We start from the raw sequence: 27,427 nt of genomic DNA on the forward strand, positions 1-27,427 counted from the left end.
ATCGTCCGAAGAGTAAAGGTTTCGTGAATACTCATGCAATGAATGGCGTTTCTAAAGACGGAAGTGCGAATAGTTCTGCGACAGGCGCAATTAAACAATTCGATTGTGCGCACTGTAGTAAGGCTGGCCATCGAGTACGTGAATGTAGTTCTTTCAAATCATTGAGTGTAGATAATCGTTGGAGGAGAGTTCGAGCATTGGGTCTTTGTCAGAACTGTTTATTTAGTCATGGACGTAGAGCTTGCCGTGGACGAAAAATTTGCGACATTGATGGTTGTCAGTTTCGTCATCATCCACTGCTTCATTCGCGCAACGGCCCTCCAAGGGCACCGGCATCGAGTACTATAGTAGCAGAGAATCATACTCATCGTCTCTCGACTTCGTCAACGTTGTTTCGAATAATTCCGGTAACCGTACACTGTAAGAACGTTTCAATTAATACGTTCGCCTTTCTGGACGAAGGATCTGATTTGACACTGGTGGAGAATGAATTGGCTGAACTACTGAATTTGCGTGGCGATCCGCAACCTCTGTGTCTTCGTTGGACGGGAAATACTTCCCGTGTGGAGAAGGAATCGCAACGAGTCTCTCTCGAGATCGCTGGTGTAGGGCAAGGAAAACGACAGAAGCTGGTGAATGCTAGAACCGTTGAAAATCTTGGTCTTCCATGTCAGAGTTTCCAGATCGAAGAAGCGACAATAAAATATGCGCACTTGAAGGGAATTCCTGTCAGCAGCTACCAGAACGCTAGACCACGAATTCTTATAGGCATCGACAACCTACGATTATCTGTACCGCTAAAAGTGAGAGAAGGAGATGGCACAGGACCGATTGCAGCGAAAACCAGATTAGGCTGGTGTGTTTACGGTTCACGAGGAAGTGTCAAGAAAGAGTCTTACAATTTTCATGTGCGAAAGTGCGATTGCGATGATGAGCTTCACGATACTGTCAAGCAGTTTTTCGAAGTTGAAGCAGCTGGGGTGAGACCGACTGAGGTTCTGTTGGCGAAAGAAGACTATCGAGCATTGATGTTATTAGAAGTTACCACGCGACGAGTTGCGAATCGTTTCGAAACAGGTTTGCTATGGAAACTCGAGTGCCTCGAGCGAAGAATGGATCGCGACACGGTGTTGAAAGAGAGTCTTCACCGACAAATACGCGAATATGAAACAAAGCAATATGCACACAAGGCTACTGCAGTAGAAATGGAATCAGCGGATCCAAGAAAAGTTTGGTATCTCCCGATAGGAGCAGTAACAAACCCGAAGAAACCAGGGAAAGTTCGTGTCATTTGGGACGCAGCCGCTAGAGTCGATGGAGTCTCGCTCAACAGCGCCCTTCTCAAAGGCCCTGATCTACTGTCGTCGCTCCCTGCAGTATTAATTCGCTTCCGACGATATAGAGTGGCAGTGAGTTCGGATATCCAAGAAATGTTTCATCAAATCCGAATCCGAGACGAAGATAAGAATTCCCAGCGTTTCTTGTGGCGTAACAGTCCATCTGAGAAGCCAACGATTTATTTAATGGACGTTGCAACATTCGGTAGCACCTGCTCGCCGGCCTCGGCGCAGTTCGTCAAGAATCGAAACGCACAGCAACATGCGGAACAGTATCCTGAAGCATCGAAGGCGATCATTGGTGATCATTATGTCGACGATTATCTGGCAAGTTTCGGATCGGAGGAGATGGCGGCGAAAATATCGAGTGAAGTACGCTACGTTCACGGTTTCAACCTGCACAATTGGCGATCGAACAGTAATAAAGTTCTCGAAGAGCTTGGTGAGGTATCTACCGAAACAGAGAAACTGCTGAACCTGGCGGATGGCGTAACGACCGAAAGAGTGTTGGGTATGCTTTGGAGTCCAGTAACAGATGAACTGGGATTTTCTACCCAAATGAGTGACGAAGTGCAAACGCTGATTCGTACAGCAACACGACCGACGAAGAGACAGGTGTTGCGATGCGTCATGACACTGTTCGATCCTCTTGGATTGCTTTCGCCGTTCATCATCCACGGAAAGATTTTGATTCAGGACCTGTGGCGCGAAGGTACTGAATGGGACGAGCAAGTCGGTGAATTAATCTACGCAAAGTGGCTGAGGTGGCTAAAAATGATTGATTTCATTGCGGAGATTAGAATTTCTAGATGTTACTTCCCTCGTGCAGTAGAAAAGACTTACCAGTATACGGAAATGCATGTGTTTGTTGACGCAAGCGAAGGAGCATATTCGAGTGCAGTCTATCTACGCACTCTCAAAGATAACGGAGAACCACAGTGTAGTCTCATCGCAGCTAAATCGAAAGTCGCTCCTTTGAAACCATGGTCGATTCCAAAGCTCGAGTTGCAGGCCTGTGTTCTTGGCATGCGCCTGTCCAAATTCGTTAAGGAGAATATCGATGTTCCTGTCTCTAAAATAATTTTCTGGACCGATTCCAGAACCGCACTGGCCTGGATCAACGCTGACCCCCGTAACTATCGACAGTTCGTGTCCTTCAGAGTGAGTGAGATACTGGAAGATACAGTCAAAAGTGATTGGCGTTGGGTACCATCCAAATCGAACCCTGCAGACGAGGCAACGAAATGGGGAAGCGGGCCGTATTTCAACAGAAGTAGTAAGTGGTTTCATGGACCGCAATTTCTATGTCTTCCGGACGCTGAATGTCCTTGCTCGGAAAAATCGATACCGGCTACAACAGAAGAACTGCGCGCATCTGTTCTGCATCATTGTTCGTTCGAACCTACAATTAAATTTGATCGTTTTTCCTCCTGGGAGAGATTGCAACGTGTGACAGCATACGTATTACGATTTCTACGGAATATAGCTAAGAAGCAGGAGCAGTGCACGGGACACCTTCAACAGTCAGAACTGAAAGCAGCTGAGCAGACTATTCTCAAGTTAGTGCAACGCGAAACCTACCCGAACGAGATAGCAGCTTTATCAAACAGAGCGCCGAACGAAACCGGACAAGAAATCATCGGAAAGAACAGTTCCATCTACCGTATGATGCCAGTACTTGACGAAAATGGTGTGCTGAGAGAACGAGGCAGAATCGGAGCAGCAATACAAGTTTCGTACGACATCCGTTATCCCGTGATCCTTCCAAGAAAGCATCATGTCACCGAACTTCTGGTGAATAGATTTCATCGCTTCTATCGTCACGGTAACGCCGAAACAGTCGTCAACGAAATTCGTCAACAGTACGTCATTCCGCGGCTTCGATTGGTTGTCAAGAAAGTTGGGCGCGAGTGTCAGTTCTGCAAAGTTCGTAGAGCTCGACCGAGTATTCCTCCAATGGCACCGTTACCACCTGTTCGCCTGGCCCACCACGAACGAGCTTTCACCTATACAGGTGTGGATTATTTTGGACCATTGTTGGTTAAACAAGGTAGATCCAATGTTAAAAGATGGGTTGCATTGTTCACCTGTTTAACGACTCGAGCTGTACACCTGGAAATAGCATTCACATTATCAACAGAATCCTGCATATCTTGTGTTCGCCGTTTTGTCGGTAGGCGAGGACCACCGGCCGAGTTCTTCAGTGATAATGGGACTAATTTCCAAGGAGCTGATCGAGTCCTATAGCACCAGATAAGCCAGGGACTGTCCGCAACGTTCACGAGTACCAACACGAAGTGGAACTTCATACCACCGGGCGCACCTCACATGGGTGGCGCGTGGGAACGCTTAGTACAGTCAGTCAAAGCTGCTATGGCTGAAGCGTATTCCGAGAGGAAACTTGATGATGAGGGGCTACAGACGCTGGTCGTGGAGGCTGAAAGCATAGTAAATTCAAGGCCTCTGACCTATATACCGCTTGAATCTGATGAATCTGAAGCACTGACGCCGAACCATTTCTTGCTGTTAAGTTCGAGCGGAATTAAACGAGAAAACGATGACGACACTGTACGGAATCAGTCCAGTGAACTAGTCCGACGAAAAATCCTGGGGGATTCTTGGGAACTAATACAGCGTCAGTTGGATGTGTTCTGGAACCGCTGGTTGGTAGAATACTTACCGATTATTCGCCGGAAGTCTAAATGGTTCGACGAGACACCGACACTAAAATCTGGTGATCTAGTTATTGTGGCAGATCCAACGAAACGGAATGGATGGGAGCGCGGACGGATCATCCGTATGATACAGCACCCGGATGGAAGGAGCCGGCGTGCGATGGTAAACGTAGGCGGAAAGGCTTGCATGCGACCTTTGTCGCGGCTGGCATTGCTCGACGTAGGAGAAATCAGTGGAGATCCGGAGACTTCCGGACTACACTCGGGGGAGACTGTCAACGCAGAAAACCGTCGAGATGGGCACACTGCTCAAGAGAAGGTGACACAAAGCGGCATTTAGCAAAGCACCGATCTGTCATCACATGACAAATGTCAATCGAAACAGATGGGAAAACGTCACTGGCAAAACCACGTTTTGCGAAGATAATTTCTTTTCCAATCGAACGTTGAAGTGATCAGTCGTGTTTAAAAGTTAATGAAAATAGAAGTAGTTAGAGTTGCTGCTTATAGAGTGGGATACTTACCGATATATTTAACCTTATACTTACCCGTTTACTTACCTGTAAGATTACCTGAAAAAAGGTTATTTGAATTATTGAAAATTTGTATATAGTTTGTAGAAAGCAGTTTCGACAGGACGCGCAGAAGAAATATTGTCGCGACTAGAAAACCGAAATTGTAAGTTTGCATAATGTAATGAAAAGTGAATTAACTAATTGTAAATCTCTCTTAGTTGATGTGTTAAATAAACAGCTCTCTTTTAGTTGATGTGTTAAATAAACAGCTATCAAAACGGTTTGTGCGCCTTTCTGTTTGCGTCCGACAGCTTCGACAGGCAGCAACATAATTCTTTCACCATTTCATCAAAAATATGATCAGGAATTTAGGATAATATTTTGAACAGTGTGAGATAATCACAAACAACTCAAAAATTTAGTTTTCTCAAAATTTGAAACCAATGCGGAAAACTCTTTACTTTCGCTTGGGTTTTTCGCGCAAGGACGACGATTTTGAGGTAGTCAGGCACATATCCTCATCTGAATGCGTATAAAAGGGGAACCGTGGTCGAAAATCGATCATTTCTTTTTGTGCGTTCGATGGAAGCAGACGTCGTGGGAGTTAAACCATCAACCAGCAGCGACAGAGAGTGCACCTCATTTGCTTTTCGTTAGTCGTAACGAGAAGTTCAAGCTTCAGATTTTAGTTCCGCAATATAGGTTTAGAATTCAGAGCCTGCGTTCTGAAACTGGATTCTGGAACTGTATTCCCGGAACTGATTTGAGTTTCGAAATTGCAGTTCTAGAATTGAAACTGGATTCTGAGGCTATTATTTTTTCAAAATTTAGCTCTTGAACTCAGGGTCCAGTTCTTTATTCCAGACTTCTTCAACTCGGTTTTAGAACCGTAATAATACTCCTAAAGAATGATGCGGAATTTTACTTTACTGTACTCTATACAACCCATTCTGGTAGTCATGGCGAAAAATCGTCTTCAAGTTTCAGAGCTTAGTTCCGTAATATGGGTTTAGAATTCAGAGTCTGCGTGCTGAACTAACTCAACTCGTCACTCTCCATCACGAACGCTTTCATAAAAAGTTCTTTTCAGTCACCATTATTTTATTATAAAGAACTATACTGCTTATTTCATAATATTTAATTGCGTTACAGAATGTTTAATGTAACTAATCTGTAATTTAGTTTAAGCGCATCGTTTAAAGTTCTAGTAATGAAAGAAAGGAAAGTTGCACAATTCAAACAATCGATCAACTACCAATTCGAATTCGGAAGCATAAATAAAGTGTTTCATATTCGTATTCACGACATCCAATTATGCCTCTGACATTACACACCCGTACTTTTTTATTTTTTTTTTCGGGTACGGGTAATTTTTTTTTATTATTGATCGGGTACGGGTCGGGTACGGGTAATTTTTTTAATTTTTAATTGGGTACGGGTCGGGTACGGGTAAATTTTTTTGCTGATCACTCGGGTTCGGGTATAAGAATTTCTATACCCGACCATCTCTACTTTGCGTACAAACCGACATCCGCACGCAGTGCCAAATAATCCGTAACTGGTTTAATGCGTCTTCTCGCCTTGACAACCGGAAGGCAAATGTGAGCTACGGCCTGAGCGTTTGAGGTTTTTAACCACGCAGAAGGTGCGCTCTCCGATGCCGCTGTTTGAATGCGTCTTCTCGCCCCGACGTCTGCTTTCATCCAACGCACAAGAAGAAATGATCGATTTTCGCATTTTTTGCATAAATATCTGTTTATTAATCTTATTTTTGTGTATTACATCAACATTTTACAGTTCAAGTGTTTGACCCTTTGGCCTTTCATCTTTGTTGTTCATACGATTCGTTATTAATATTAGGTGTTTTAGTTACTCTTGTTTTACATACTAATGTTTAATCATAATATTTATTTTAATTATTAATAAAATATCTACCTACTTATAACTATCCCTAACCTAATACGTACAAATTTTGAATTATTTGTATTTCAGAGATTGAGCACCTCTCTTCAAATTTCGTGCAGTATTGTTCGAATTTTTGTTCTAGTATATCCAGGGAGGCCATCTCATGTACTTCACTAGTCCTTGTCCAAGGGGGTAGATTTAGAATCATCTTTAAGATCTTACTTTGAATGCGCTGAAGCCTAAGTTTGTGTGTTCGTGCACAGCTCCGCCAAACAGGAACTGCGTATTCAATTGCGGGGTAGATGATTTGTTTATAGACAGCCATCTGATTCTTCAGGCACAGTTTAGATGTTCTACAAATCAGCGGATACAGAGACCTAATGAGTATGCTGCATTTTTGAACGATTTTGTCAACATGTGACCTGAATATCAGATGTCTGTCAAAGGTGAGTCCTAGATAGATAACTTCATCGGACCATTGGATGACCTCATCACCGAATCGTATTCTGCATTCGTCTGATGGAACAAGTTTTGGAGATCTTGAATGTGGAAACAAGATGACCTGAGTTTTTGCTGCATTGATCACAATTTTCCAGCTTGTAAAATATTCCGTTAAAGCGTCCAGACCTGTCTGTAGTTTATTCTTCAGAGCATTAATGACACGACCTTTGTAAAGAATGGCAGTATCATCAGCAAATTGTGACAGAACACCACCACCTGGAAGAGGTGGGATGTCTGATGTGAAAATGTTGTATAGAATGGGACCTAGGATACTTCCCTGGGGTACACCAGCAGGTATAGTAAATCTTTCTGAAAGTGCATTATTCAGAGAAACCTGGAATGCTCTATCTGCAAGATAATTTTTGATAATTTTAATAAGATACATGGGAAAATTATACCGATGCAGTTTGAACACCAGTCCATCGTGCCACACATTATCGAATGCCTTTTCAATATCCAATATTGCCATGGCAGTCGTTTTGGACACTGATTTGTTTTGCTGGATGACGTTGTTAACCCTTGTGAGCTGGTGGATGGTGGATCTTCCTTTCCGGAACCCAAACTGTTCTTCCAGAAATATATCCTGTTCATCTGCAAAAGCAAGAATTCGCCTTTGTATTGACTTTTCAAACAGCTTGGATAGGGCAGAGAGTAAGCTGATGGGCCGATAGCTCTTGGAAAAGGAAGGATCTTTCCCCGGTTTAAAAATTGGGATAACTTTAGCTAACTTCCACTTTGAAGGGAAGTAACCAAGCTCCCAGCTAAGAAGACAAATGAACGAATACTCAAATGTTTCAGCTCAATGTTGAATGTGTTGTCGAAACCGGGGGCCTACATATTTTTGGATTTTTTCACAATAGCCATCAGCTCATTCGCAGTGACTCTACTTTCCTCAGGAATTAAGCTGTCGGATTGGTCAACCTCAGCTATGCTATCAGCAACGGCTCTTTCATGTGGACTAACAATGTTGAGCGCATTTGCCTTCTCTACTGGTGTGATTAAAGGTATTCCTTCAGTTGCGTTTTGGAATGGCAGCAAAGGAGGAATAGGCTTCGGTTTTTTCTTAAGCACCTCCGTTAAGGACCAGAAGGGCTTTGAATGTGGGAGAATTTCTCGAAGCTTTTGCTGGAAGTTCCTGTTGCGAAGCTCAGATATCCGTTCCTGGATTATCCTAGTTAAGTTGTTATAAGTAGTCTTCCTATCTAGGATGCCAGTTTGTTGATACTGCCTCCGGTAGATATTCCGAAGTCGGATGAGTTTCTTGGTGACACTGTCGATTTGAAGAGAGGAACTCGGCATATGTTGTACTGGAACCGTCCTATCACGAGCGACTGTGATTGAACGCTGAAAGGAAGATAGGGCTGCATCGATTTCCATCGGGGAATCAAGTGGCAGATCGATATTAATAAGTTGGTCGGCGATTTGTTGAAATTGGACCCAATCGGTGCGATAATGGTTCCTCCGAGGTTGAATAGGCACTGTTTCTGGTGAAGATCCCAACGTCAATATTACTGGAAAGTGATCAGAAGAGAGCTCGTTAAAGACAACCGGAGAGCTGTCTATGGCGATGTTGCTGATGAATATATCCAAAATGGAATGAACTCCCGATCTGGAAAGTCGCGTTGGTCGATCCGGAGCGAAGATGTTGTATTGTCCAGCTTTGTAATCTTCGGCAAGTACGAATCCGTTTCGATTCTGTCTTCTGTTTCCCCACAGCTCATGCCGTGCGTTCAGGTCCCCAGCAATGATGAATTTGTTCTGTGGTCGAGTGAGCATAGCCAGATCTCGCTTCAATAATGCACACGTACCATCTCGAAGATTGGTTTGTTTGGGGCAGTACGCTGCAATGATGATGATGGGTCCCATCGTCGTTGTAATCTCAATTCCGATGGCTTCTATGAGTTGCAATTTAAAGGCTGATAGAAGCCTGTGCTGAATGGATCGTTTAACGGCAATGGCAACTCCCCCTCCTCTGGTAGTTGTCCTGTCGAGCCTGTGAATCCTGTAATTGGAAATAAAAATAGAAATTTCAGGTTTAAGATGAGTTTCAGTTAAAATAGCAATATCGGCATTCTTCTCTTGAAGAAAGCCGGACAATTCAGCAGTTTTGCTCCTGAGTGAGGAAGCATTCCAATTTACTATAACCAACTCATTATATTGCATATTCGATGATGAATTTTCCTAAGGCGTTGATTTGATCTAACCGCGTTCTGCAGTTTCGTAGTTTTGTTGTCATTGTTTCAAAAATGACGATCAGTTGTTCAGCAGAGAATAAATCACCAGAGTCATCCTTTGCTTGTGGTTGATTATTGCCCCATCCAGGAGGGATTCTTGAGGAAGATTCTTTTTGAGATCCCGCGGCTGAAGTCTTTGGATTGCTGCGAGGAAGTGGCGGCAAATTCGGAATATCCCTCTTCGGTGGGAGCCGTGGGAAATTAATTTCATCCTTCTGTGGAACATTCTTGCGCGTTGATTGTTTACGGGATGCCTGTTGTCGAATTTTTGTGAACTCAGCACGTTTGGGACACGATTTGCTAGTAGATGGATGGTCGCCATCACAGTTCACACATTTTACAGCGATGTCATCTAGTAGGCAATCGTTGGTATTGTGTGGTTCGGCACATTTCCCGCACCGACTTTTCATGTGGCAATTCCTCGCTCCATGGCCGTAGTTCAAACAGTTTGTGCACTGTGTGACATCCCGATGTACCGGTTTATACTTTTGCCATTCGATGATTATGTGAAATAACGATTTAATCGTTTTCAGTTGACTCATGGTGATGGAGCTCTTCTCCAGATGAATCAGGTACAGTTGATCTCTAAACTTTTTGTCCGTATTATGTCGCTTCATTTTGAACACCATCAAAGGCTTTAGTCCAGCCTCCGACAGTGCCTGCTTTAGTTCGGCTTCCATCATGTCGGGTAGTCCTCGAAGTACAACCTTCATAGGTTTGTTGGCGGCAATATCGTGTGTGAAGTATTCCGCTTTTGTCTGCTTCAGATAACATTCCACTCCTTTGTAGTGGTTCAAAGCCGGAACAGTTATTTTGTAGCCTTCAGTACATAAACGGATTGTTGCCTGTAGTCCTTTGCTGATCAGTGTGTTGAAATCCGAGCGTAGAGTTGGTGGGAAGCCCTTCAGGTAGAAAGGCGGCATTTTTTCCTTCTTCTGCAGTTCCTCTTCGACATCAACTGGCAGATCAGCATATTGGTTTTTACTCAGCAAACGGTCATTTACCTGTACATCACTTGGCTTCAGACGCTTAGCATCCTTTGGATCCTTCTCGGATCTATCGCGCGTTTTACTCATGGTTTGGGTAGGTAGACAACTGCGAATAAAAAATAAAACAAAATCGAAATTAGTCGTAGTAGGTTATTCGTCTATCCACATCGAGTGTTAGATGACGAATGATCGATTTTCGACCACGGTTCCCCTTTTATAATGTTCAGTTGGAGATATGTGCCTGACTACCTCAAAATCGTCGTCCTTGCGCGAAAAAAACTGTTGGTAAGGCTACTTTTGTGGTAGATCTACTTCAGTCACAAATCATTTGCTTCGACCTTTACAATTGTTACATATAGGCATTCGATGCCGTAATCTTAGAACCTATTTTCTTCTTTGTATTCCAATATTATGGATCTAACAAGCAAAGCTGCTACCGATTTATCGGTATTTATAGATTTTTAACCTCTATACCGCACTACAGATATGTACTCCCAAAATACAGATAATTAACGGATCATACAGATGCATACCGATTTTTGTTTTTAGCTTGAATAGACATGAGAAAAGGTTTTCGTGGGACCTTTTTTCTCAACTAAATAGCGGCCTCTACACGATCATTAAAAGTGTCATTACTAAGTAATGACACTTCTGCTCGAACGCTCGTCATTACTGAATTACTGTACATCATTACTTTTTAGCATTACTTTCCCTCAGCAATTAAAGAACATTAGCAATATTCTTTATCTTCGTTTAGCTGAAAAAAAATTGATTTTCCATTGAAACGTTAAGGTTAATGAAACATTAATAATTTATATCTACACTTTGCCATTTGCAGAATTTTTTTTTTCACGTATAGTTCTGAAGAGAATGTTTACTTCATGGTTGTCAAATTTCCTCATCTCAACTGACGATATTCAGCACTTCCACAAAAAAAGAAGAAATAATGATGGTAATGATGGAAAATCTGGAATTCCATCATTACTCGTGTCATTACTGAACTCGTAGACCTTACACGATCATTAAAAATGTCATTACTTTTTAGTAATGACACTTTTAGTGATCGTGTGGCCCTTACACGAGTTTTGGTGTCATTTTCCTGGTACTTATGTAGAAGAGATTTTTATACCGGTATTAGGTTTTGCACGAACATGACGTAACCTCACAAAAATGAACAGAATGAACTTTTTTTTTTTTTGACAGTCGACGTGTACTAGTGATGGGCAATACGGCTCATTTCAATGAGCGGCTCTGATCCGAACGCTCTTTCGAAAGAGACGGTTCAATTGAACGGCTCATTGGCTTTTTTTCAATAAACGTCAATGTGGAGAAGCGGTTCGAGAGAGTGAGTGTGACAGCCACGGAAATGCATGAGCGGTATGGGCGATCTAAAATTGTGTTTCACAATTAGAGGTGGCCGTGTGCGAGGAAGCGGGATATTGAAATAAATAAGTTGAAATTCCAGTTGGAAAAAATATTTTTTTCTTCTCCTATTTCGACAGAATTCTTTGAAAACTCACTACTGAATAAATTTTCCTATGTATTTTTGACAGCTTCATTAGAAAACATCTTCGTTTAACCAACAACGCAATCAAATTTGGGCGTACTCAGGCACACAGATTTTCCAAGTTGAAACACAAATTTTAAAATGGCAACTCTGCTTGAGAGCCGCGGTTTAATTTTGAAGAGTAGTGGTTCGTTAGCTCATTGTTACGAGTCGGTTCAAATGAACGGCTCGTGAGCGCTCGCCCATTAGGTTTTTTATCGTGACGACACAAATGAACAAGTATTCATCCTTGACAGTTCAGCGGTACTGTTTACAAACAAGCTTAAACAAAAATCGAAGAGCACATCTAAAACAATCATCTTTACACTTTGCAACTAGTCACTTTTATTTAATAAATATCAAAAACGAACCGTATTCAATCGTGAACAACTGTTTTAAAACTTTATTTAGGCGATACGGACCGTAAATGGTCTGATCCAATTTGTCAATAAACAAACAAAAGAAATTTCTGTTTACAAACAGTACTGCTGGACTGTCAAAAAGTGTTCATCCGATTGAGGTTAGCAGTGACGGTAAAAAACCTAATCACTAACGTGTACTTGTTTACAGTTTAAAAGTTCATCGTTCGAATGTAAAAATTGCAAGTCGCCTCACACTCAACAGATTCATACATATATCGCTCCTTGATGCTGGAAACACATACAGGGCAATCTTTTTAGTTATTTTCACTATTAGGTTTTTTTACCGTCACTGCTAACCTCAATCGGATGAACACTTTTTGACAGTCCAGCAGTACTGTTTATCCTTATTCCTTATAGTTTCCTTATATTACATTTTTGTGGGGAAAGGGTTCCAATCAGCTTTTTACAGCCCTGTCCAAAATGTATTGCCCTCCCCGTTAATTTGTATCAGGCCGAATTAGCGCATGCGCGCCATATAAACGCCTCTTTCAATATGAGGAAATTACATTGTTACCCAGCAGTTTCTATTATTTATTTATGTTGGTTTTCTTACCTTTGTTCATAGTTCATATTCCGTTTTACCTTAATTCCAGTGTTCTATTCAGCTGTGATTCGTGTCTTTTGTTGTCATTTTTCACTCCGTACTTTTGCTGGCATGCTATGTTGCTTCCTTAAATGTAAAAGTTAGTTGTATGCAATGTTGTTTATATTCTTACCAATATTCCTTTCTAATTCTTTCAGCATTTTCGTATTTCTTGTTCCTCATCCAGTCATTCGTTTCCAAAAAAAAAAAAAAATTAAAAAAAATAAAAAAAATAAAAAAAATAAAAATTAGTGTTTCATTGATCTTTGTAGTGCAGCTCATCATGGTTTGACGGATAAGAACTGAGGACATGCGTTTTTATTTAAATGATAATAACACTTGGGTTTAATAGTATTGCTACAGCATGTTCACATTTCGTTATCTTCGGTCGATCCTTGACAGTATATTACCATCCGCTCAGGCACTTTTGAACATCTGGTACACTGACTCGCAATCGAAATGTGTCACAACCAATTTGAAACAACACACCCGAGGGAACGGTATAATGTATGTTGTACACACAAAAACACATACATACACACAGGCACACACGCATACACACATGCATACATACCTACATGTATTCCACAAGCAAGCATCACAACATTGAGTTACTATTTCTATTCTAATAGATTCTAACTAAAATTTGTGTGCCAATAGTCATCTCATTAGTAGAGTCACCATGTTATTTTACCGATTACTCGACTTTCAATAAATTTATTGAGATAAAATCCAATACAAAATCTTTGCCTCGTCTGTAATAAGCAATGGTACATAAAAGTAGTTCGGAAATGATTCAATACTGCTGTTTTAACGTACAAAAAAATGCTCCGAATTTCATGTTATTCTTGAAATTAATCTATCAAACAGAGATAACAGATTTCACTCTAACTGATGGTTTTCGTACATGAAATGACTAATGGATTTGAGATGAATGGGGGTACCGTTACCCAATTCCTATCTCTTCTATTGGTCGATCGTTAGTCCTGAGCTGAAACGGTGGCCTTTATTACCGTTCTTGCATGCACTCACTCTTACGTTTCATTCACACATCATCTCACCCATCAGGTCCCAAACGATACATCCTCACAATACAAACTGGATGAACATCGTTTGACAGCTATCAGTGGTTTGCTCATTGGTTGGGTCATTATTATTTTTTTATATTCTTCAATATTCTTTTTTATTCCACAGTATTCCATGGTACACAAACCACCAATAAACGTGAAAGATGGATTCGATTTACCGTTTATTTGTTGTCATCGTGTGAAACCCAATTGGGATACGTTTACTCTACTTAATTTTCACTTCACACTGGTAATAAGGGCCGGTAGTATGAAAATAAAACATAAAAAAGAGCTCAGTTAAGCCCTACCGGCCTCTCCAACCCCGGATGTTGGAGCGTAATGCAATCAACATCTTATTCAAGTCGTTCCATATATTATTCATTTAATTCAATTATGAAACTAAAAACTGTAACGCATATCTTTATCAAATTGTAACGCTAATTGATTGTATGTGATGATGTTTGCAATACCGTCAAGCCCACCAACCAATGGGAGGGCCAGCAGTACTGTTTATAAACAGAAATTTCTTTTGTTTGTTTATTGACAAATTGGATCAGACCATTTACAGTCCGTATCATCAAAATAAAGTTTTAAAACATTTGTTCACGATTGAATACGGTTTGTTTTTGATATTTATTAAATAAAAGTGACTAGTTGCAAAGTGTAAAGATGATTGTTATATTATATTATATCACTTATATACTGCTTCGTTGTTTTCGTCTTTGCGGAAAAGATGGTCACAAAAACATGGCGGCCTATCTGGGACTTGGTGAAAAACCTAAAAAACCTAATGGTCCAGATCAAAATTTGGAATATTCATTCACCGGTGAATGAATATATAGTTTCCATTGCATTATGAACGAACAATTCCACCGCTCACAATGAGGACGTCTTTCCAGCCAAAAAGAACAACACAAACAAAACGCTAGTAGAAGCAAATATATTCCACATACAGATGGTATTAGATACTACAGATAAATTTTTGCGCCGAATAGATTTTTGCAAAAATGACCTGGTAACAAGCTAATTACCTAACTAATTACTAGCATGTATCGCATATTCAACAATCGTGCATCGAGACATTCCCTGATTGTTGTTTTACCTAGATTACGATTACCGTTTTGCACGACACAATTCTTGGTTGATTTTCCAGAAGGCCGTAACAGCAAGTGACAGTTTCTCTTTGTTTACTTTCTCTTCTATTAATTACCAAGCGGTTTACACGTTTATCCAACCCGGTGGCAAGAATAGGGCGCTCCACCAAGTGCTATCGTAGCCAACATCTGGGGCATTTGGTGGGCAATCAGAGCGCTCAGAGTATGGTAAACAAACATTCGAGCATTTCAAATCGAGTAAAATCTTAATTGCCGTATCGTAGTGATGATGTTCTGATCGATAATTTGCGGGGAAGTGCGGTAAAGGGTACTGAATAAACAAGTAGTTTGTAATATCCAATTTTTTGTTAGCCATACTTCTTCATTGTTTTGGTTTTTGCAGAATGATGCTGGCCACAGTTTCATGACTTCATAGCAGGAGCTGCGTTTATCACTTAACTCTTTGCATAGAATGATGCTCGAAACGTTCGACTTCCAAACAGAACTGTGAAATCCAAGAAAATCTTTTTAGATCACATCACAATAATCGAAAGAGAGAGTGAACAAAGAGAAACTGTCACTTGCTGTTACGGCCTTCTGGAAAATCAACCGAGAATTCAACGTCGCATGTTTTTAAAATTGAAAATACCAATGTAATGTAAATATTATACCTTTAGATAATTCCGACACTGATAGGTAAGGTGACCAGCATATCCACACTTCTTACATGCTGCACGGACGGTGTCTTTCTGACCACTACAGTTTAGAAAATCCATAGTTTTATATCAAAAGCAACAATTATCTAGGAAAGGACCTAACAATTCTTAATCCACTTCGAGAGAAAATTTCGGGCCAGCTCGTGATTGGTTAAGACCTGACAATTGTTAATCCACTTTGAGAACAAGTTTCGGACTTCTGTGAACTTACCGACTAAAAAGCTCACTGACCAAAACTCTCACCCACGACGTAAAATACACTGGTGACGTAGTAAGACAGGTTTGGTTGTGTTGGTAATTTTCTCACGAAATTAAGTATGGCGCGCCGGGATTCAAGCATGTAAACATAAACAAATGACCATTTCAGATCGGGATTTCACTTTTAAGTTACTCTAGTTGTCGCGCAGCCTGGCGAATCGTTGGCACTAATTGAAAATCTGGACATTTTTTCTTCAAGGGCTTGCAAGATTACGTCGAAATATAGAAAATTTTACACACATCCGATTCTGTTCATTTCGTTGGAGGAAGGATTTGGCGGATCGCACTATGGTATCTATTACAGTTATTATGAATAATGGAGTGATTGTGCTGTAGGTGGCATTTCAAATGCAGGTGATGAAAACGATTGAAACATCCCGGAACAAAACACCGCATTTCACTGCCAATATTTTCGCAAACAGAACCAACTAAATATTTTCATAAAAACAACTCCCGAAACGTCATTTGTTTATGTTTTTTCTTCTTCACGTCTCTCTGTTATTCCAAAATAAAATGACAACCGCACTAACACATAGAAAAAAGTGATCACCAGGTATTTTACATCGTGACTCTCACCGACCAAAATATTCTCTTTTTCAAAAACTCAGAAAATAGCTTACACTCTCATTGAACATAACTCAAAATTAAGTGACACATAACTCAAATTCATAAAAAGGGCACGTACTCTAAACTTGAGTTATCAGCTATCTACTCATTTATGAGTTAAGGGACGAAACTGTCAAAACTTGAGTAATTTTTGAAGAAATTTTTCTTCGTTAATTTTCATATCCATGCTTCGATGATTTTTATATACAATGTGATCAAAACCGTTTCCTATTGGTTTGGAGTCTAAATTGAATTATTTTGATATTCTTATGTTACGCTTTTCACTAAGCACAATTGAAACCACAAAACATCTATGATTGACGTTGATTTATGTTTTCAAAACCGGATCTAGAAGCGGCAATGGAAAACGGCGTATTCTTGCATTCTTTATTGCGATAAGAATATTCCGAGAATGAAAACGCACTGAATTGCAAGAAGTATTTTTTTCACTCAAATGTTAAAAAATTCAACGCTTACTCTAATGTATGAATAAATGCGAGAGAACTCATGGCAACGAGTTTATTTGACTCAAATTTTGCAATATTGTTCCAGTTTATGAATTTGAATAATCGCAACTCAAACCATGAGTTATGTTCGAAGAGCGTGTACATATATGTACAGATTAATCTGTATTATTATTATTATTATTATTATTATTATTATTATGTTATTATTATTATCATTATTATCATTATTATTATCATTATTATTATTATTATTATCATTATTATTATCATTATTATTATTATTATCATTATTATTATTATTATTACTATCATTATTATTATTAAAATGACTCTTGCATACCGAAGATCGTCGATACATTTCAGACCAGGCCATTGAAATTGTCTCGTACTGAAATTTCGAGAAGAATATCAGATATCTTCGAACTTCATAGCTTCAATAAAAATAAACTACAAATTTGTCGTACATAGCCTCCTGTCATGGCGGCTCTACGTCAAACTAAAAATTATTAAATCGTTAAAAACAATTGCGGTTTGATTTTCCGTAACAATCTGCTTCTGGAAGGAAAGGGCAGACAATCAATACAACCTTCATAGGAGTCTGTCGCTGACGATGTCCAGCCAGCGACTGGCACCATCAAAGAAGGTGACAAGCGATTATAAAATACACTAATAGGTATAAAGCGAGAGGACTAGTGTTTGATGGACAGAGAAGATGTTTGGATGTAAGGTATCGGTCGGGTGACGGCCAGGATGTAGACCATGTTCGATGTACGTTGCTACTATGTCTGTTTCGAGCTTTGGAGTGGCTAAAACAAGATCAGAGTGGCGAAATGGTAGCGCGTATGCACGGAATGCATAAGAACGCAGGTTCGAGTCCTGTCTCTGAGCGTATCTTTTTCCAAAAATTCGTCTTTTCTGTTAGTTTTTCTTTCACTTGGCTTCTCCAATATATATTTCCGCTCAGTCATTGCAAAAACTAAACTTAGTCATGGCGGCTCTACGTCAAACTAAAAATTAATAAATCGTTAAAAAGGAATTGTTTCAAGTTTGGAATATATAGTTGTAGAATAGTAGCTGTTTACTGTAACTAATCTGTACTTTAATGTAGGTGCATCTAACTCTAGTAGTGAAAAAGGGGGAAGCTTGTACAATTCATACAATCAATCAACTAACTTATATTCGGAAAAGTGATGGGAGCGTGTCAGTTTTCCCGTATTCACGACATCCAGTTATGTCTCTGACATTACCCACCCGCCTTTTTCTTATAACGGCTATCGTAGCTGACAAAGCTTTTTAGTTTTCTCTTGACTCCTCTTCTGTTTTCGCGGAAAAATTCAAAGTGTTGTTTCATGGCCGACATTATTTTATTCCGATAGCCAGAGAAACTGTTAGGGAAAACAAACTTTTTCGCATTTTAATGTCGTTTCAGTTTGATATAAGTATAGTTTTTATCCAAAGCTTCCCAATCGCTTTGAGATACAATTAATTGCTTCTTGCATTTTTCTTCCAATTTCGACAGAGCAAACCAACGACGTAAACCAGCACATTCATTTCACTTAAATCCGGCGACTGATTGTGATCCAGATCTTTTGAGCATGACTCATGTTCAATGTATAGTGGATCATGTAATGTGTCTATTGCTTCAAAACTTTCGTTAATTAGGTCTGGAACATTTTGAGGTAAACAATTTGAAATGTCAGTATCTAACATTCTCTCCACACAACTATATTTGATCGCAGCTAAGAACTGAATTGTCGTTGGTGAATCATTGCATCCACAAGAACGTCGCACTCTTGCGAATTCGTTCTCTATTATTCGGATCTTGATTAATTTTAATCTGGCTTATAGTGAGAAATGTATACTTGGAACTCAGATTTTCCCACAAACATTTTACAGCTTTCATATTGTGTATATACCCTTTGACGCATGGAGGCTTTCTTTGAGATGCGTACAGCATTGAGTTGGCTTCTGCAGCTGACTGAAATCGTAGCGAGATATGAGGATTGCTATATCCTTAATTTCAGAAAGATATTCTATTTCCAAATATATTTTTTATACTGTCAACTATCACCGCATTGCAAAACTTACTGTAATGGGATCTAACGATGTTCTTGGAACGAACATAATATTCTCCAAGGTAGCGATGGTGGATTCGAGAAAGCTCCAGTGCTCGGTATTACTTCCAATAGCAGCGCGCAGTTGCTAATTTTTCGAAAAGAGGTAGTCAGCTTAAAAGCACTGTTGTTCTACTGAACGTTCTAGTAGCAGTTCTTACATGCATTTTGGCGAAAGTATTAAGCATTATTGCCTTTTTTGTCAGTCCTGGTACGGCTCGTGGGACATTCTCAATATCTCGATAGTATATATTTAAATGACACTATGTTGCCATTGAAAAGAAGGTTTTTAGAAAATAAATTATTACTCATTGATTTTATAAAGTGAGGATTGTCCCAAAACAAAACTACCGGAATATCATCAACTACTAAAAATTGCTGATCGATTATTATACCCAACTCATCTGCTGTTTTAATATTGGTTGCATGCTAGACCAATTGTTCGGGATGAAAACCGATACACTGCAATCTTTTCACTGCTTCAATAATAATGTCCTTTTGTTTTATACTTCCGAGAGTTTTACTCGCGAAGAAAACTCCGATCACCTTTATACAAAGTATATAGATAAATCAATCAAATAATACGAAAACAGTAACTCACTTGTTTGTAATTCCCATAGATACTTCTTATCATTAATGTGATTGCTTCACTAGCAAGTTCAGTTGAACAATTTTCTTCATATTCTTTATACTTGCCGTCATCTGGAAGTCCATGGAAGACATCTCCGACAGCATGATAGTCTAATTTTGGTTTGATGATCATCAACTTAACATTGCAAATTTGTTTACTCCTCTCACTCAAGGAATGTTTTCTTCGAGTGCTAAGTCTTTGGAATTTCTTTTTCTTTTTATTCGGTGTTGAGTTCAATAGATAATATTTTGTTCTTCAAATGTTCCATTTCAAACAATTTTCGATAATCAACTTCATTCGTGATAGTGGAAATGAGCAAAAACAAACTTAATAAGGGAACGTTTTCATTAAATTAAAAAAACGTGAACATACCTGAATTTTCACATATTCCTAGTGGTACCTTATGATCAAAAAAGAACCGGAATTTTATTAAAAACCTGTTTCAATCCACTTAGTGGTGTAATGATGCCTTTCTCATATCAATCATATACTCCAAAAAAATTGAATTTTACAGGTGACCTAGTCCCTCATACGATGTATTTCACGATGACCTAATTGGTCAAATGACGGAAAATCTCATTTGTAATGACCTAATGTTAGATGAGCTTGAATTTTACTGGTTTCGACTGTAACTTGCGTTCTGCTAGCAGGTGCGACTGTATGAATTTAAATGTACCTTTTACCAACCATGCAGCTGTATGGTTCTATGGCTCGGTCGACTAACAGACGTACTTGCGTTCCAATGATTCTCGGTTCAAGGCGCGACGGTTGCTCTCAGTATTCTTTTTTTTATAGCAATGAATTTCATGTATGGAGTTTTAGACACAATATTAAATGTTCTTCCACGTAAATTTGCGTGAGCTGTGACGCTCCATTTATGTGCATCTAATAATATGTACAATCACAGGGTTTTTTTTAAGTGTGTACTATCATATAGAATACTGTGGTATTCTTCAAAATAATTTTCTTCGATTCTTAAAAGAACAACCGAAATCGGTTTGTTTGATCGTCTACTGATAAAAACTATCAATTGGAAAACATTTGAGGTCGATTTAGAAATTTTTTAAAGGTTTTTCCCCATTTTCAGTGATGGTATACAATTTTTAACACACTTTACCCTATATTTCCGGATCCGGAAGTCGGATCCGATGAAATTCAGGAATAACGAATGGAACCACAGGACCTTTCATTTGAACCTAAGTTTGTGAAAATCGGTCGCGCCATCTATGAGAAAAGTTAGAACACATATTTTCTTTTTTTTTTTGCTCATTTTACCCCATAACTCCTGAACCGGAAGTCAGATCAAAATAATATTCAGGAATTTTTATGGGACCTCAAGACCTTCCATTTGAATCTAAGTTTGTGAAAATCAGTTCAGCCAGCTTTGAGAAAAGTTAGTGCACTTATTTTCACAATTTTTTGCACATTTTACCCCATAATTCTGGAACCGGAAGTCGGATCCAAATAATATTCAGGAATTTTGTATGGGACCACAAGACCTTTCCTTTTAATCTAAGTTTGTGAAAATCGGTTCAGCCATCTCTGAGAAAAGTTAGTGCAAAAAAACGTTACATACACACATACGCACACACACACACACATACACACACATACACACACATACACACACACATACACACACACACACACACACACACACACACACACACAGAGAGAGAGACATTTTGCGTACTCGACGAACTGAGTCGAATGGTATATGACACTCGGCCCTCCGGACCTCTGTTCAAAAGTCGGTTTTCACAGTGATTGCATAATCTTTCTATATGAGAAAGGCAAAACGCAAAATTTGAATTTTTAATAAATTTCTTTATTATCGCCTTCAAAGTACTCTCCTCCTGCGCAATACATGCATGCAAACGCTTGATCCAATTTTCCATAAAAGTTTTATAGGCCGCCAAAGGTATGGCCTTTAGTTCACGCAGCGAATTTATTTTTATGGTCTCTATGGTCTCAAAACGCGTTCCCCGCAATGGCAATTTAAGTCTGGGGAAGAGGAAAAAGTCACACGGGGCCATATCTGGAGAGTACGGTGCTTGGTTGATGATATTGGTTGAGTTTTTGGCCAAAAACTGTGGTGTTCAGCTTTTTTGCACCAGCCGAGAAGCGACGCGTATCAAACAAAAACATCACTTAAAATGTGTTCTTCTGATCCATAAAAGATGCCCAACAACACAGCAATCTCTCTAATCGGTACAGATTTGCTACACGATTTGCTTCGCCGATTCAATGTTTTCTTCAGTAAAAGATGTTGTTGGGCGGCCAGGGATCTCATTATGATCCAAGCTTGTTCGACCACCTTTGAAGCGTTTATACCACTCGTATGCCTGTGTTTTTCTTAGACACGATTCACCAAAGGCCTTTTCTAACATTTTCAACGTTTCGGAACACTTAAATCCATTTGCAAAACACAAAATTTGATGCACGCACGTTGTTCTAAATTTTCATCCATTATAAAAATCGCCACACGAACATTTTTCAACTTCTTTGTATAGACGCCAAACAAAAACTAATCGTACGATATGCGTCAAAATTTGACAGAATGTGTATAAAAGTGTTCATTTAGGGGTTTGCCAAATTTTGTGCTAGGGCACATAACCGTTTTCATTATTTTTACGTTTCGTCTTTGACTCATCAGTGCAGAGCAGTTCAAATTGAACTGCTTAGTGCTAAACTCGGCAGTTCAATTTGAACCGCTAAGCAGACGTAAAGTTTCTGCTACTTACAGAACACTTTTTGTTTTGCAACGAAGTGCAATGTCTTTTCTGACGTGCCGAACGAAAACGTGTTTTCGACTATTTCTGGCCGATGCAGGTATGGTCATTTAGGGGTTAGCCAAATTTTGTGCTAGGGCACATAACCGTTTTCATTATTTTTACGTTTCGTCTTTGACTCATCAGTGCAGAGCAGTTCAAATTGAACTGCTTAGTGCTGAACTCGGCAGTTCAATTTGAACCGCTAAGCAGACGTAAAGTTTCTGCTACTTACAGAATACTTTTTGTTTTGCAACGAAGTGCAATCAGGGTTGCCACATTTAAATCTGCATTTTTCAGAAAAAAATAATCTGTAAATCTGTATCGGGAGCTCAAAAACCTGTATTGAAAATCTGTATATAGAAGTGATAAGAAATCGAAACACAACGGAATGAAAAAGTCTTTAGAACCCAAATTTAAAGAAACCACAACTTTTCTTAGTCTGAATTTTATGATTTTGTAGTTGAAAAAACGCTAGAAGTTGTTTTTGCGTTGGAGCCTCTCGAAATAATGATTTGACGAAAAACTTTCAAAATCCAATCTGAAAGTGAAACTTAGTCTGATTCATCTGATCTGTCTGATTCATTGGCAATCTTTCTTCTTTACTTCCTTACGTTATGGCCGAGGCCATCATCTTTTCATCTTATCAGAAGCAATTTTTGAAAGCATAAGCAATTATGCTACACTAGTTGTAAATAAAAGTAAGCATAAACAAATCTTTATTAACAGATAGAACATCTGTGTTTACTGTCCCTAACATACTCTTTTATATTTAGTTTTATCCTCTTTTTTGAATTAACACACAATCAGGATAATGTTTTCACTTTGAAAAAATAATCAATACCATTATTAAATATGTTTTAACTTGAACTTTATTCAATTTCTAATCCACGCTATCAAAAATCTGTACAAATCTGTATTTTTTGCCAAAAATCTGTAATCTGTATGTACAGAATCTTGGTCACAAATTTAACTGAAAAATCTGTAAAATGCAGATTAACCTGTATATGTGGCAACCCTGAGTGCAATGTCTTTTCTGACGTGCCGAACGAAAACGTGTTTTCGACTATTTCTGGCCGATGCAGGTATGGTCATTTAGGGGTTAGCCAAATTTTGTGCTAGGGCACATAACCGTTTTCATTATTTTTACGTTTCGTCTTTGACTCATCACTGCAGAGCAGTTCAAATTGAACTGCTTAGTACTAAACTCGGCAGTTCAATTTGAACCGCTAAGCAGACGTAAAGTTTCTGCTACTTACAGAACACTTTTTGTTTTGCAACGAAGTGCAATGTCTTTTCTGACGTGCCGAACGAAAACGTGTTTTCGACTATTTCTGGCCGATGCAGGTATGGTCATTTAGGGGTTAGCCAAATTTTGTGCTAAGGCACATAACCGTTTTCATTATTTTTACGTTTCGTCTTTGACTCATCAGTGCAGAGCAGTTCAAATTGAACTGCTTAGTGCTAAACTCGGCAGTTCAATTTGAAACGCTAAGCAGACGTAAAGTTTCTGCTACTTACAGAACACTTTTTGTTTTGCAACGAAGTGCAATGTCTTTTCTGACGTGCCGAACGAAAACGTGTTTTCGACTATTTTTGGCCGATGCAGGTATGGTCATTTAGGGGTTAGCCAAATTTTGTGCTAGGGCACATAACCGTTTTCATTATTTTTACGTTTCGTCTTTGACTCATCAGTGCAGAGCAGTTCAAATTGAACTGCTTAGTGCTAAACTCGGCAGTTCAATTTGAACCGCTAAGCAGACGTAAAGTTTCTGCTACTTACAGAACACTTTTTGTTTTGCAACGAAGTGCAATGTCTTTTCTGACGTGCCGAACGAAAACGTGCTTTCGACTATTTCTGGCCGATGTAGGTATGGTCATTTAGGGGTTAGCCAAATTTTGTGCTAGGGCACATAACCGTTTTCATTATTTTTACGTTTCGTCTTTGACTCATCAGTGCAGAGCAGTTCCAGCTTAGCGGTTCAAATTGAACTGCCGAGTTTAACACTAAGCAGTTCAATTTGAAGGCGATATTTAGACTGATCAAATTGAACTGCTTAGTGCTAAACTCGGCAGTTCAATTTGAACCGCTAAGCAGACGTAAAGTTTCTGCTACTTACAGAACACTTTTTGTTTTGCTACGAAGTGCAATGTCTTTTCTGACGTGCCGAGCGAAAACGTGTTTTCGACTATTTCTGGCCGATGCAGGTATGGTCATTTAGGGGTTTTCCAAATTTTGTGCTAGTGCACATAACCGTTTTCATTATTTTTACGTTTTGTCTTTGACTCATCTTGATTAACGAGTAATTTTAATACTAATTAGCTCGCTTACCGGATGCCGTTATTAACCGCTATTTCATTTCCCTTCAGGATTTTTTCACATGTACTCATAGGTTGTATTGTATCAATTTCGAGGCTCTACAATGTATTAATCAATTAATTATTTAGCAGGTGTTCGATAATTTGATTTGCAACAGTTTGTATATTCTTCAACTATAAAAACATATAAGAACATATATACGTGGTACTTTTGATACAGAAGAATGGGATGAAATAAATAAATAAACAGTTTTTATCTCATAATCAAGATTACAACCGTAATCTAAGTTAAACAAAAATTCAGAATTGTTAAGCCACCATGAATATTTTAGGTTGAAATGAACTGGTAAATATTTTTAACACTCTGCGTTCGCACATTAGTTATAGGAGGAGCCGCGTGGTTGATCATGAATCATTGTAACGCGCGTTTTTTTTTTTCATATTTCAAAAGGAGCCGCGCGGAATAAATAGATCTTACACCTAGGTGAACGACTATTACAGTTAAACCTGGAGTGAAATGAAAATATACAAAAATGGTTCACTACTAGTTTTCTGTTTATTACTAATTACACCAATGTACTGTTAAGCTATTTCATATCGTGAATAATAGAACGGTGGATTGTATATTCGATTGTATTTTTATTTGTAGATTCGTGGGTGTCTGTGTGTTTTTTTCCTGTTTTGTGTTAGTGTTACGAGTATATACTTTTCGTTAACAAATGTATTAGATATTGTTTTGATTAACTTTGACTACAAATTTTTTGGGCTCAGTATCTGCAAACAGTAATGTTTTTATTATAAAGTAGTAAGAAGTCTTATAATTTACAATTTTAATTTACATCCTATTATTCTGAACAAAGGCATACATTTATACTTGTTTTCTACAGTATTCAGAGCTTTTTGAAAGTTCTACTTTTTTTTCTTTTGAAATTTGTATATGGATATATTTTATTGAATCGCTTACCGCAAAGCCCTATTCACTTCGATTGCATCTTCCTCAAGGAACTCTGTGCATCGACTGTATCGAATCTGTTTTGAAGCTACTTATAAATAATTGAATAATTAAACAGTTTGTTTTATTCTCAAAGAAATACACTGGCCATTCGTTACAAATCTTTTATTCACCAGTTCTTAACATAACTGTATTCAAGCATAGCTTCAATTCAACTGACCAAAATCCGCGGGTAAAAATACAAGGGGCACACAAGGAGTCGTTGTAATGGCGATAACAAGGGGTTATTAAAAATAATGCAACACAGTTGAACACACAATAATATATATGCGCCTACCGATGGAAATTCACAATCGTGGGTTCATCTTCATTTTGTTGTTCGTTTTCCGCAGAAAGCACCGGAATGCAAATGACTTCAGGCTGCAAATTACTTATAAGCTTTGCATTAATATATTATGAAATAATAAATTTACCCTTTTGAAAAATCCTTTGAATCTTTAAAAGCTGACAGGGGGAAATGTTTCGAACATACATATCGTTTTCGACTCGATTCCTTTCGTCCAAATGCTTTTAGCTATTTCAGAATTCTAAAATCGATGCAAATTTTTGATGATATTATATTATATTAATATAAAATTTATATCGTCATTACTTACATATTTTGATCCTTAGGAAAACTATGAAGCGAAATTTCGGACGACCCTGTTCGTGTGTCACATCCCTCTACTAAGCAACGTCTCACCATTTCGAATGTTTCTCGGTTTATTAGCCGGCGATATTTAGACTGATTGTTGCCGTTTAATACAGCAACGATAAATAAACAAGTTTGTTTTGCACCGTAGCAACTAGCATAAAGCGTTGCCAGAAACGATCTCCTTTCACATTTTCACACTATCCAAACGAAAAGGAGATATTTGCTAGGCTTACTTGTTCATGCTGTGAACCAAACATTGGCGATTCGTTTATATGGAACTTAGGGGTATTATTATTTGTATTTGGTGGAACCGTCGGTCACAATCCTCACATGCGACCATGTCCTTTTTGTCATCTGGTTCTGTGCACAGACGACAATGTCCATTCTTATATTTTTCACGAATTGAGACATTTTACTTATATATATATATATATATATATATATATATATATATATATATATATATATATATATATATATATATATATATATATATATATATATATATATATATATATATATATATATATATATATATATATATATATATATATATATATATATATATATATATATATATATATATATATATATATATATATATATATATATATATATATATATATATATATATATATATATATATATATATATATATATATATATATATATATATATATATATATATATATATATATATATATATATATATATATATATATATATATATATATATATATATATATATATGTATATATATATATATATATATATATATATATATATGTCGTGATGCCGTCCGTACCGTTTATAATTCACTTATCGAAACTCTCTTCACACTTAAAACCATTTCTTGAGCTCGGCATAATAAAATGCCGAAATTGATAAGCAACACGTAAATTTGCTGATTGCTCAGTAATCAATACGCATGTTTCTGAACTTCGTTAAATGCATTCACTGATATTTCGGTAAAATGCTTCACTTTGCCGAAATTTGGTATAATTGCTTGCTGAATTTATCAGTAAACAACA

General features: G+C 38.3%; 1 protein-coding gene and 1 long non-coding RNA gene across 3 annotated transcripts in view; both read right to left on the reverse strand.

Annotated features, from left to right (window-relative positions):
* The window catches only part of LOC131432676 (protein SREK1IP1-like), a 67,586-nt gene extending 51,295 nt beyond the window's left edge, over nucleotides 1-16,291 (reverse strand). Inside the window, exon 1 of one of the 2 annotated variants that reach the window (XM_058599097.1) lies at nucleotides 15,540-16,271. In XM_058599097.1, the coding sequence (XP_058455080.1) occupies nucleotides 15,540-15,644 (105 nt within the window). In that variant the 5' untranslated portion in view covers nucleotides 15,645-16,271. Of the gene's footprint in view, nucleotides 1-15,539 lie in introns of both variants that reach the window. The other variant, XM_058599096.1, reaches the window with a different exon arrangement.
* An 8,996-nt stretch (nucleotides 16,292-25,287) lies between these two features.
* LOC131432678 (uncharacterized) lies at nucleotides 25,288-26,579 on the reverse strand. The gene is made up of 3 exons (XR_009229940.1): nucleotides 26,359-26,579; nucleotides 26,176-26,289; nucleotides 25,288-26,122 (listed from the first exon to the last, which is right to left on the reverse strand). It is a non-coding gene; the product is annotated as an uncharacterized LOC131432678 (long non-coding RNA).
* Between the last annotated feature and the right edge of the window lie 848 nt (nucleotides 26,580-27,427).

Source organism: Malaya genurostris, chromosome 2 (genome assembly GCF_030247185.1).
Source record: "Malaya genurostris strain Urasoe2022 chromosome 2, Malgen_1.1, whole genome shotgun sequence".
Taxonomy (NCBI): domain Eukaryota; kingdom Metazoa; phylum Arthropoda; class Insecta; order Diptera; family Culicidae; genus Malaya; species Malaya genurostris.